At 38.5% G+C, this 12,893-nt stretch overlaps 1 protein-coding gene across 2 annotated transcripts in view; it reads left to right on the top strand.

Moving 5' to 3' along the window:
• The window catches only part of tex264b (testis expressed 264, ER-phagy receptor b), a 142,314-nt gene that overhangs the window by 88,340 nt on the left and 41,081 nt on the right, over positions 1-12,893 (top strand). For both annotated transcript variants that reach the window (XM_061923603.1, XM_061923602.1), the window contains exon 3: positions 10,309-10,465. In XM_061923603.1, coding sequence (XP_061779587.1) covers positions 10,309-10,465 — 157 coding nt within the window. The remainder of the gene's footprint in view (positions 1-10,308; positions 10,466-12,893) is intronic.

The raw sequence follows: 12,893 nt of genomic DNA, 5'->3' as shown, positions 1-12,893 counted from the left end.
ACCTCGTCTGGTTATTGACTCCAACCCAGAATATTACGCCTACGCTCCTTCAAAGGCTGTGCTACTGGCTGCAAAGCATTGCACTTTCAAATACAACAATGAGTAGAGAGGAGTGTTATGTGTGTATGTGTGTAAATAAATGAACACTGAAATTCAAGTATTTATTTTATTTATATGTACTGTATATATATATATATATATATATATATATATAGTAAAATAAGAATTTATATATAGCTAGAATTCACTGAAAGTCAAGTATTTATTTATTTTATTTATATATATATATATATATATATATATATATATATATATATATATATATATATATATATATATAAGAAATACTTTAATTTAAGTGAATTCTAGCTATTAATATACTCCTCCCCCTTAACCCTGCCCCCATATGGGTTTTCCTTAAAGTGACACACACATTCAGGTTTCAGGGGACACAATAACACTACATGTGTTTCAGTATCGTCTCACACATCACTCGTTAACGGTATCTTTCTTGAAAAAGCAGAAAGTTATCCGCGTCAGCCCGAATGCAGCTGGTGTAGGCTTCCGCCCCCGGCCACCCCGAGAGGGACAAGCAGTGGAAGAATGGATGGATGGAGTATTGGCTTGGGAAAAAAAACGACACATTTTGTACATCACAAAATTATAGGAAAACTCTGTGTATTGGAGCTGGAATGGGGTAGCTAATAGTACTTGCGTGGTATTGCAAAGTAAAGTACTTCAAAATGTACTTTCCACTGTGATTGATCACACTTCCTGCTCGTTGCCTTGGAGCTGCGAGCTCCCAGATACCCAGCCAGAGGTGTGGAAGTAACAGACATCTGTGGGGCATGAGCAGAATAATTAAAGAATGCTGCCAATGAAAGGTTAATGAGAAGTTGAGCGCCGTCTCATTGAGTGAGGCCAACGAGGAAAGAATTGACACTTTATATTATACTATACATACAGTATTAAGGCTGTCAAGTGATTATTTTTTTAAATCAGATTAATCACACCTATTATTATTTGCTTGCATAAATAAAAATAATCACACCTATTATTATTTGCTTGCATAAATAAAAAATAATCACACCTATTATTATTTTCTTGCATAATTAAAAATAATCACACCTGTTATTATTTGCTTGCATAAATAAAAATAATCACACCTATTATTATTTGCTTGCATAAATAAAAAAAATGCTTAAGAAAATACCAACAGCAATATTTGGATACAAATGCCATATAGTAGTCAGAATGTCATTCAGGAACATTTTTTGAATGTTTTACTGAAATGCGAGTCATCGATTTGCTCAAAACTTGGTGACAGAAAGTATAGTAATAACTAAGTTAGATAAGTTAAATGCTAAATTAGACAAAATAGCATCTTGGCTGGCATCATCCTGTTTAACCCTAAACTCTTCTCCATCAAAAAGCTACCTCAAACAAACCTGAATTTAAAAATTAAAGAGGAGCTCATTGAACAAGTACCTGAAGTAAAATATTTGGGCATAATCATAGACTATCAGCTGAATTTTAATAGTCACATTAAGAAAATGTGTAAAACCCTAAAGGCAAACCTAGGCTGTTTTAAGATTATAAGAAACTGCTTAACTCTCAGCTGTGCTTTTACTTTTATGAATTCAATGATTCTTTCACACCTCTCTTAAGGCTTAACTCCATGGTCTCAGGCACACCAGTCATCAGTCAAGACCATTGAGTGTCTATAACCGCGCCTTGAAAGTCCTAGACAAGAAGAGTATACAATATCATCATTGCCAAATTCTAACCAAATACAATATTTTTAAGTTTTACCAATTTCATTTTGTTACACACAGTCAAATTGGTTTTTAAATGCTTAAATCAATGTTTTTCAACCACTGTGAGATACAGTCTGGTGTGCCGTGGGAGATCATCTAGTTTCACTTATTTGGGTTAAAAATATTTTTTGCAAACCAGTAATTATAGTCTGCACATTATGTGTTGTTGTTGAGTGTCGGTGCTGTCTAGAGCTCGGCAGAGTAACCGTGTAATACTCTTCCATATCAGTAGGTGGCAGCCGGTAGCTAATTGCGTTGTAGATGTCGGGAACAGCGGGAGGCAGTGTGCAGGTAAAAAGGTGTCTAATGCTTAAACCAAAAATAAACAAAAGGTGATTGCCCCTAAGAAAAGGCATTGAAGCTTAGGGAAGGCTATGCAGAAGAAAACTAAAACTGAACTGGCTACAAAGTAAACAAAAACAGAATGCTGGACGACAGCAAAGACTTAGTGTGGAGCAAAGACGGCGTCCACAAAGTACATCCGAACATGACATGACAATCAACAATGTCCCCACAAAGAAGGATAAAAACAACTGAAATATTCTTGATTGCTTAAACAAGGCAGGTGTGGGGAATAGCGGTCAAGGAAGACATGAAACTGCTACAGGAAAATACCAAAAAAGAGAAAAAGCCACCAAATTAGTAGCGCAAGACAAGAACTAAAACACTACACACAGGAAAACAGCAAAAAAACTAAAGATAAGTCAGGGCGTGATGTGACAGGTGGTGACAGTACATCTACTTTGAGACAAGAGGTATATTGATGCACGCTTGGTTATGCTTTAAAGTCGTACCCAACAATTGACTTTAAACTTTTTACTGTCAACTGTGTTTCGTTTTTTAATGATTTCTGCTGGTTGTGTGCCAATGCAAAAAATGTGCCTTGGCTCAAAAAACGTTGAAAAACACTGGCTTAAATAACTCTGCTCCCCAATTGCTCTGCAAGGCAATTACAAGACTGCAAAGTGGTACCAGATCTACCACCCGAGCAACGTCAAAAGGCAACTGTTGCGTTCCATTCCGTAGAACATCTCTTGCCCAGACTGCCTTTTCAATAAAAGGACCACAAATATGGAACTCTCTACCGGAGACTTTGAAAAGTATACCCGCACTTGTCACTTTCAAAAAACAAACAAAATTGTGGCTAGTTGAGCAACAATCGTGTTCCCATGTTTAGTTTTTACTAATTTTTACTAATTGGTTCTTATCTAGTTTGCACTTTGTCTGTGTGATTACTATTATTATTATTATTATTATTATTATTGACTTTTATCTAGTTTGCACTTTGTCTGAATTATTACTATTATCATTATTATCGACTCCTCTTTGCCTCATTCTTTTTATTTTCCTATTTTTTTTTTTTTTTTTTGTGTCCTGTCCAGCTTCTCAGGCAAATCATATAGTTGATGTAGATGCCCATGTCGGCTGTTCAGATTTACTTTACAAAAGAGAAGTGTAGGATACTTCTCTTGTTGCCTTATTTGTATTTGACTTTATTAAATGTATTTATATTATCATTTAGTGCAGCCGGGCCGGAGCAGGAGGGGATAGAAAGAGAAAAAAAAAGAAGACAGAGGGGGAAATTGTGGGGACAAGAGGGGGATTAGACAGAGAGACAAAAACAACAACAGCAAACAACAACAATAGAGCAACATCAGCAAATACGACATGTACAAATATGATGGTAAAAGTAATAGCAAATAAGCAGTTAGCGAAAAATAAAAAATAATACAGAAATGACAATGAGCATTATTACACTACAAATGGATCAATACAAATACCAATAGAAATAGCGCTATTGATAATGAACAATACCAATAATTTACCTTTATTATCAACAATACAGTTGTTTAAATGCAACAATACATATACGTAATGATAACTTGAGATACGAAAGAATGCAGAAAAATGGAGGGGGAGAAAAAGAAGCAACCTACATTAACCTTGTAGATTGTTATAGTCACAATAGGTTAAGCTTTGTCAGTGTGCCATGTGTTACACCCAGTTTACCCTAGGGCAACAACGTTAATATATGTTTGATGAAACGTGATTATGTGCATGAGTGTAAGTATGCATATGTACTTGTATATGTACAGAATGTGTATATGTGTTTGTACAATGAATGTATGTGTACAGAATGTGTATATGTGTTTGTACAATGAATGTATATGTACAGAATGTGTATATGTGTTTGTACAGTGAATGTATATGTACAGTATGTGTATGTGTATGTTTGTATATTGAACGTGCGTGTGGATGTACGAACTTTAGGTAGGTAAATATGTACTGTATTTGTGTATGTATGTGGGAGCGTAGGTACCTATTTACGTATGTGAGCATATGTGAATTTGTATGTACAATACATTCGACTCCCAGAGTGCGTGGGAGCCAGAGCACGGCCCCATCACCCCCGAGAGCCCAACCCACAAACAGTAGGCGTGGTGCCCAGGGAACCAGGGACCACCGCCCCCACGCAGCCAAGCCGGCCAGCGACAGGAACCCCAGAGCCCGGCCCACCGTACCGCCCACAAGGGCCAGCAGCAGGCCGCAGACAGACGCAGCCGGCAGAGGACAGGGCACAAGAAAAGCAGGGGACAGCCAGACCCCAAGCTAGCGAGAGACCACACCCCACACGGGCAGAAAGGCGAGACGCTCCGCCCGAGGGACCCAGAGACTCCCCACAACCGGACGGGAAGACCGCCCCTGCCCCACCGGCAACCGGGCCCCCACGAGCCCACCCCCCCACCCCGGGAGAGCGCGGCGAGGCCAGCCCCCGGCCACCCCACCCAAATCGGCCGCCGCAGGACCACCCAGGCACAGGGCCACGGGAACCACCAACGATGGAGATGGAACAACCAGCAACCGCCCCGCCGAGCCCCCCCTCTGAGGGAGGGGAAAAATTAAAAATAATATTAATAAAATATATTAAAAAATAAAATAATAAATAAAAAAATAAAAAAAAGATTTAAAAGAAGATCACAGACATGCTGACAAACAAGGTCACTTTATTTTCCTATTTTAATGATGTTAGATCTGTGTTGTTGTTGTTGGGGACAAGTGTTGTAAATTAACTTTGGCTACAAACACTATGATGCATACATTGGATGACTGTTTCAGATATCTATGTTTCTATATCTGTCCCTATTTCAAATAAACCAGAAAGAAAGTGCACATTTTGGAAGTCTCTGCAATAATATAGCAAACTAGGTACAGATGTACAGTATACTAATAGATCAGGGGTCGGGAACCTTTTTGGCTGAGAGAGCCATGAAAGCCAAATATTTCAAAATGTATTTCCGTGAGAGCCATATAATATTTTTTAACACCGAATACAACTAAACAATTAAACATTTTTAAGTAAGACCAACATTTTTAAAGTATAATAAGTCTCGAATTATTTTTAATAACATTTTTATTCTAAAGCTAACCAATAATAAATATAATACTTCTTACCATTAATGCGACTTCTTGAACAGGTGCGATAGAAAACAAATGGATGGATTAAAATGCATGAGAATGTTTTATAATTTGAACGTTATTTTTAACACTGTGATTACCAGCGGAATGATGAATTACTTATCTTGTTAAGCAATGTCAGCTAAGATGTATCTGAGAGCCAGAAGCAGTCTTCAAAAGAGCCATAGGTTCCCTACCCCTGTAATAGATCATGTGAAAAAGACATCCATAAACAACTTTACATAGTGCACCATTTGCTTTTACTCTTCCTTAATTGTTGTTGTTTAAACAAATATAAGCCAATTTGCACTTTGTTGAACCGGATGTGACATGTCACACTATTATTGTGAAGTCAGAAGTGTGTGCGTGTGTTTTTGATTGATTGATTGAGACGTTTATTGACATCTTAAAGAATTGAATCACGGTAATGCTTTAAAAAGGCAAATTAATGGCACAAAAAGCCAAAAGACTTGTTTCCATTGTGTGTGTGTGTGTGTGTGCGTGTGTGTGTGTGTGTGTGTGTGTGTTCTGGCAATGCTTACTTAATGGGGACATCGCTCTGTTTACACAGTCACCTTTAGGAGACCTCTGACGGTATGGGGACAAAAAAACAGGTCCCCTAAAGGGAAACCTTTTTAAATGATAGTCAGATCCATTCTGAAGATGCCGAAGTGATTTTTAAGCTTTGGCCCATAAAACATGTTTACTGGTTAGTTTGAGTGTGAGACATTTGCACATTTTCCTTCTTTTTTTTTTTTTTTAAATGATCCTCAGTAGTCACGTACAAATTTGTGTGAATTATGCAAAATTATTTAAATTTGGTCCCCATGAACCATATTAACTCTTTTTCCCCAGGGTCCCCAGTAAGAATGATCAGCACATTACTTCATCAATCCAGAGATTTAAAGACGTGTATGAGCTAACTGGGCAGTGGCCACTTTACCTAATTTTTTTCATGCCTCCACAACCTGTAGAAAGGGTGGTCCCCACAAGTGATGATCAAAAACTTGGTCCCCATTCCAAATGATAACCAGTGTGTGTGTGTGTGTGTGTGTGTGTGTGTGAGAGAAGGTGCCTTGACGAGAAGTCAGTGTGTTGACGAGAGACCTGACAATTGTCAATAAAGAACGTGCATATCCATTCCCTCGTTGTGGTCCGTCTAATTATAAACCCTGGGTGATGCAAACACGCTTATTTACCTTAACAGATGACAGCGCTGATCTCTTTTTTTGTATAAACTACCTCTAGTTTGTGCAACGTTAGTTGACGACATGACGACATCTTGCAGCACTTGGTCCTCACAGATGTTAATGTCTTATGTGCGGTGTCTGCCCATTTCAAAAAGGCAATGTTACATTTTTCTGTGACAAAGGCAGAGAAAACATAGTTTGTTGTCCTCTGTTTGCTGTCCATGTACCGTTTTGCTTTAAAGGCCTACTGAAACCCACTACTACCGACCACGCAGTCTGATAGTTTATATATCAATGATGAAATCTTAACATTGCAACACATGCCAATACGGCCGGGTTAGCTTACTAAAGTGCAATTTTAAATTTCGCACGAAATATCCTGCTGAAAACGTCTCGGTATGATGACGCCTGCGCGTGACGTCACGGATTGTAGAGGACATTTTGGGACAGCATGGTGGCCAGCTATTAAGTCGTCTGTTTTCATCGCAAAATTCCACAGTATTCTGGACATCTGTGTTGGTGAATCTTTTGCAATTTGTTCAATGAACAATGGAGACAGCAAAAAAGAAAGCTGTAGGTGGGAAGCGGTGTATTGCGGCAGGTGTTGTGTCGGACAACGCACCCCCGCCGTAGAATGCACCCCTTGACTGTTGTGCTGGATAACACAGCCGGTGTTTCATTGTTTACATTCCCGGAAGATGACAGTCAAGCTTTACCATTGGCCTGTGGAGAACTGGGACAACAGAGACTCTTCCCAGGAGGACTTTGAGTTGGATGCGCAGACGCGGTACCGTGAGTACGCATGCAGCTGCGGCTTCCAAACATTTGATCGCTTGCCCGTACGTGCGTGCCGCTATGTGCATGTGACGTACGTAACTTTGGGGACTTTGGGGAAATATATGTGCTGTATGAACTTTGGGGAGGTGAACGGTACTTTGGGCTGTGGGATTGAGTGTGTTGTACAGGTGTTTGAGTTGTATTGGCGGGTTATATGGACGGGAGGGGGGAGGTGTTTGTTATGCGGGATTAATTTGTGGCATATTAAATATAAGCCTGGTTGTGTTGTGGCTAATAGAGTATATATATGTCTTGTGTTTATTTACTGTTTTAGTCATTCCCGGCTGAATATCAGGTCCCACCCGCCTCTCACAGCATCTTCCCTATCTGAATCGCTCCCACTGCCCTCTAGTCCTTCACTCTCACTTTCCTCATCCACAAATCTTTCATCCTCGCTCAAATTAATGGGGAAATCGTCGCTCTTTCGGTCCGAATCGCTCTCGCTGCTGGTGGCCATGATTGTAAACAATGTGCGGATGTGAGGAGCTCCACAACCTGTGACGTCACGCGCATATCGTCTGCTACTTCCGGTACAGGCAAGGCTTTTTTATCAGCGACCAAAAGTTGCGAACTGTATCGTCGATGCTCCCTACTAAATCCTTTCAGCAAAAATATGGCAATATCGCGAAATGATCAAGTATGACACATAGAATGGACCTGCTATCCCCGTTTAAATAAGAAAATCGCATTTCAGTAGGCCTTTAAGATGCTATTTTAAAGTTGATGTGTGCTGACAATAAGAAAGTTTATTGCTGCAGTACTAACCAATTGCCTTAGTTTAATCTAAATTTCTGTCTGAGTTTTTTTTAAAGGGCTCAGAGCACATCACCTAAATATCATCACCCTGGCATGTGACGTGATCACTGCCTGTGCAATGTGTGCCGTCTTCCGGCGGTCAAAACAAGCACTGTGATTGATCTTCATTTATGGTAATGCGATATGTTTTTTTTAATTAATCACATGTGTTAACGTTGACAGCCTTAATTATTTTATATCATATTATATTATATTATTGACACGTCGACTGTTGTTTAAGCACTCACACTTTCGTCGGTGAAAAACAAGAATGAAAATATGTGGAAATAACAACAAAATGATGCTTCATTCACTATCCGTGTTACATAATACACAATGTTGGTCATTGAAAACATTCAAAGCTTACATTTTTATTAGAGGTGTCCGATAATGGCTTTTTTGCCGATATCTGATATTCCGATATTGTCCAACTCTTAACTACCGATTCCGATATCAACCGATACCGATATATACAGTCGTGGAATTAACACATTATTATGCCTAATTTTGTTGTGATGCCCCGCTGAATGCATTAAACAATGTAACAAGGTTTACCAAAATAAGAGAACAACTTCAACTCAAGTTATGGAAAAAAGTCCCAACATGGCACTGCCATATTTATTATTGAAGTCACAAAGTGCTTTTTTTTTTTTAACATGCCTCAAAACAGCAGCTTGGAATTTGCACATACATTACATATAAACTAGTAATTAATGAAAATGAGTAAACTTAACTGTTAAAGGTTAGTACTATTAGTGGACCAGCAGCACGCACAATCATGTGTGCTTACGGACTGTATCCCTTGCAGACTGTATTGATATATTTTGATATATAATGTAGGAACCAGAATATTAATAACAGAAAGAAACAACCCTTTTGTGTGAATGAGTGTGAATGGGGGAGGAAGGTTTTTTGGGTTGGTGCACTAATTGTAAGTGTATCTTGTGTTTTTTATGTTGATTTAATAAAAATAATTTAAAAAAACAAACAAAAAACGATGCCGATAATTTCCAATATTACATTTTAAAGCATTTATCGGCATCTCTAATTTTTATAGAATCAAAAATATTGAAATGTAATAATTTGGTATGTTTGCAAAAAGCCAAAATTATGTAAAAAGCAAACCTGCTACCCAAGAATGTACAACAATTCTTCACAACAAAAGAAGAGAAATAAAAGCTTTGTATGTACGCACAACACTTAAAACCTTTAGTATATCAGTATGTGGAATTTAATTATGGAATGGATTAATCAATGTAAGACATCCAGTTTAAGAAATTGTTCAAGCTGAAAGTGTTTACAAAGTACAATGAATAAGAATCCTGACAAACATCTTTAACCTTGATCCTTGATAAGGAGATATATCAATAAGGTATCACATATTCATCTCATTATGTGAGTCACAACATATGAACAACTATTTAATCATTGTTTATTTGTGTGTTTGTGTTACAAATTGAGGACAGGAAGTGAACAAATGTGTTAAAATATGCTATGAAACGGAAAAGGGGTATAATTAAATCAACTCTGCATCCACTCCTTTTCTGACGTGTTGTAACGTCATATTGTAACTGTAACTGTAGGAGGAGGACGGCGTGGCGCAGTTGGGAGAGTGGCTGTGCCAGCAGCCTGAGGATTCCTGGTTCGATCCCCAGCTTCGCCCAATCCAGTCATGTCTGTTGGGTCCTTGAGCAAAACACTTCACCCTTGCTCCTGATGGGTCGTGGTTAGGGCCTTGCATGGCAGCTCCCGACATCAGTGTGTGAATGTGTGTGTGAATGGGTGAATGTGGAAATAGTGTCAAAGCGCTTTGAGTACCTTGAAGGTAGAAAAGCACTATACAAGTATAAGCCATTTACCATATGCATGTTCCAACTAAACTAATACCATAAGCATAACTTTTGGATGAAAGCCCGTATCGGCCTCCTCCAAGCCCTAAAATAAGCAAAAGACTGGGATAATCACTTGTTTTGCTTTGCATGTTTTGCCTCTATTACTGTGTCCATAAAATACTTGCAAATTATGTAGATAAGATTGCCACAGCAACCCTGCAGTCTGGTGGAAAACACTGCTAACAAAACAAATGCACCAGAGTTCATTTTAACCGAGCAAAACCTGACAAATGTGAACCAACCTTTAGAACAGCTTAGTTGGTGAAAATAACCAATACTAATATCTGTGGTTTTAAAAAAATACTTTTCACCCTGTGACAGGAAAGGAAACTGTGTGCTCATCCGTTCCTGGAGATCTACAGGGAAGGTTTGATCCACTTCATGGCTCCTTTGGCTCGCCAAGGAGACTTTTATGTTCCGGAAGTCCGTTTGGTGAAAAAGGAGCATGAAGAGTTTGACAGCGACACGGACGTCTCAGGTATGTTCACTCGTTTTTAGATTGGCTTCGTGCAAGCCAAGACCTTTTACGCATTGTTGTCTTTCAATGCATAAACACTTCATTGTTTATACAATATGATTGTCAATAATATCATGTATTAATTCATAACTACAGTCGCGATCAAAAGTTTACATACACTTGTAAAGAACATAATGTCATGGCTGTGTTGAGTTCCCAATAATTTCTACAACTCTTATTTTTTTGTGATGAAATCGGTGATATTAGGTTGTCCTGAAGAATTTGGAGGTAATCCTCTTTTGTCATTGTCCCATTTACTCTCTGTAAAGCGCCAGTTCCATTGGCAGCAAAACAGGCCTAGAGCATAATACTACCACCACCATGCTTGACGGTAGGGTGACGGTAGAAATGGTGTTCCTGGGATTAAAGACCTCACCTTTTCTCCTCCAAACATATTGCTTGGTATTGTGGCCAAACAGCTACATTTTCATTTCCTCTGACCACAGAACTTTTCTCCAGAAGGTCTTATATTTGTCCATGTGATGTCAAATGAAACAAAAATTGAGCTTTTTGGCCACAATACAATATATGTTTGGAGGAGAAAAGGTGAGGCCTTTAATCCCAGGAACACCATACCTACTGTCAAGCATGGTGGTGGTAGTATTGGAGGTTGGGTCTTGGACGCAGTTGGGTGTTCCAACAGGACAATGACCCCAAACACACATCAAAAGTGGTACAGGAATGGCTAAATCAGGCTAGAATTAAGGTTTTTGAATGGCCTTCCCAAAGTCCTGATTTAAACTCCATTGAGAACATGTAGACAATGCTGAAGAAACAAGTCCATGTCAGAAAACCAACAAATTTAGCTGAACTGCACCAATTTTGTCAAAGGGAGTGGTCAAATATTCAATCATAAGTTTGCCAGAAGCTTGTGGATGGCTACCAAACGCGCCTTATTGCAGTGAAACTTGCCAAGGGACATGTAAGCAAATATTAACATTGCTGTATGTATACTTTTGACCCAGCACATTTGGTCACATTTTCAGTAGACTCATCATAAATTCATAAGAGAACCAAACTTCATGAATGTTTTTTGTGACCAACAAGTATGTGCTCCAATCACTCTATCACAAAAATAAAAGAGTTATAGAAAGTATTGGAAACTAAAGACAGCCATGACATTATGTTCTTTACAAGTGTATGTAAACTTTTGATCGCGACTGTACATTGTTTGGAACTGAACTAGAATGTGGGTACACAATATTATCCTTATTGTTCAGTGCTACACTGGCATGGAAACAGGAGTTCAGAACACCCAGAGACACATGTTTATGTTTATAAACGATGCGTTTTATTTTTATGGAATTATTATGTATTATGAATTGGGATGGGAAGATTTATGGAAAAAAAATCAGACCCGTGCTGTTGACCTGACACGGTTTGGAGCATGTGTGCTGTTCGGATCATGGTTGCAGATGGCACGGAGGACGGGGGGACGTGTCCTCCTCAGATTCCTAGTGAGTCATACTGATCATTCCCCCCAACTTTTCCGACATAAGATGACATACATTGCTGGTAAAACAGAAGATTAATGTTCCATTATTTAGACTAATTTACATTGCAGCACACATAGCGTTTGCTATGTCACTATCTCTGACTGCAGCTAATGTTTCTCTCCGTTGCTGACATCACTTGGCAACAGGCACTGCCCTTTAAAGTCACACACTCACTCTGCTCTCATGAAACATCTCTCAATGTATTACACTTATTACTCCTGTAATAATTTTGCTAATAATTACTTATGCTACTTCTGTCATTTAAAATGTAATAACTCAGCCAGGGCAAAAAGGTATAGATACTATCCCCATGTTTACATTGTTTTGTTTGATTTAAACAAAGAAAACGAGTAATGTAGAGCTAGTGCCTATTTTATATTGATGGTATATAATGTTCCTATAAAGATAGTACACTTATATTTTTTGTTTACACTAGTTCAAGGGCCAGAGCTTTAGGAGCCAAATGTGCCAACTTTTATTAAGTAATTTTTTGTAAGAACTACAACTAATAAATGGTAATTGTGGATTATTGGGATGTATGGTATTTTGGTTGGTAAAAAGAACAACAATGAAACCAACTGAAAACTGTCACAAAATCGTGGTAAAATCCAAACCATGGATTTTGTAAACATTTCTACCCCTAATTATGAAATACTTAAATGATATCAATTAAATGGTAACCGAGTAAAACATTCAAAAATAGGAAATAAAAACCACAACTAATTGTCATAATTATTGCAACAATACAGAACACATAGAACGTGCAAAAAAACGACCTACTTGTGTGTAATGCTGAAGCTCAAAATCCGGGGAGTTTGTGAATGCACTTTGCACGCCTTATCCGCCATTGGTGCATAATGAGGAAGTGTTGTTGTCGTGTTTACTGGCTAGTA

The sequence above is a fragment of the Nerophis lumbriciformis genome, linkage group LG28 (assembly GCF_033978685.3).
Source record: "Nerophis lumbriciformis linkage group LG28, RoL_Nlum_v2.1, whole genome shotgun sequence".
Classification (NCBI taxonomy): domain Eukaryota; kingdom Metazoa; phylum Chordata; class Actinopteri; order Syngnathiformes; family Syngnathidae; genus Nerophis; species Nerophis lumbriciformis.
Note: the sequence above shows the minus strand (reverse complement) of the source record. Positions and strands in the feature narration are given on the sequence as shown.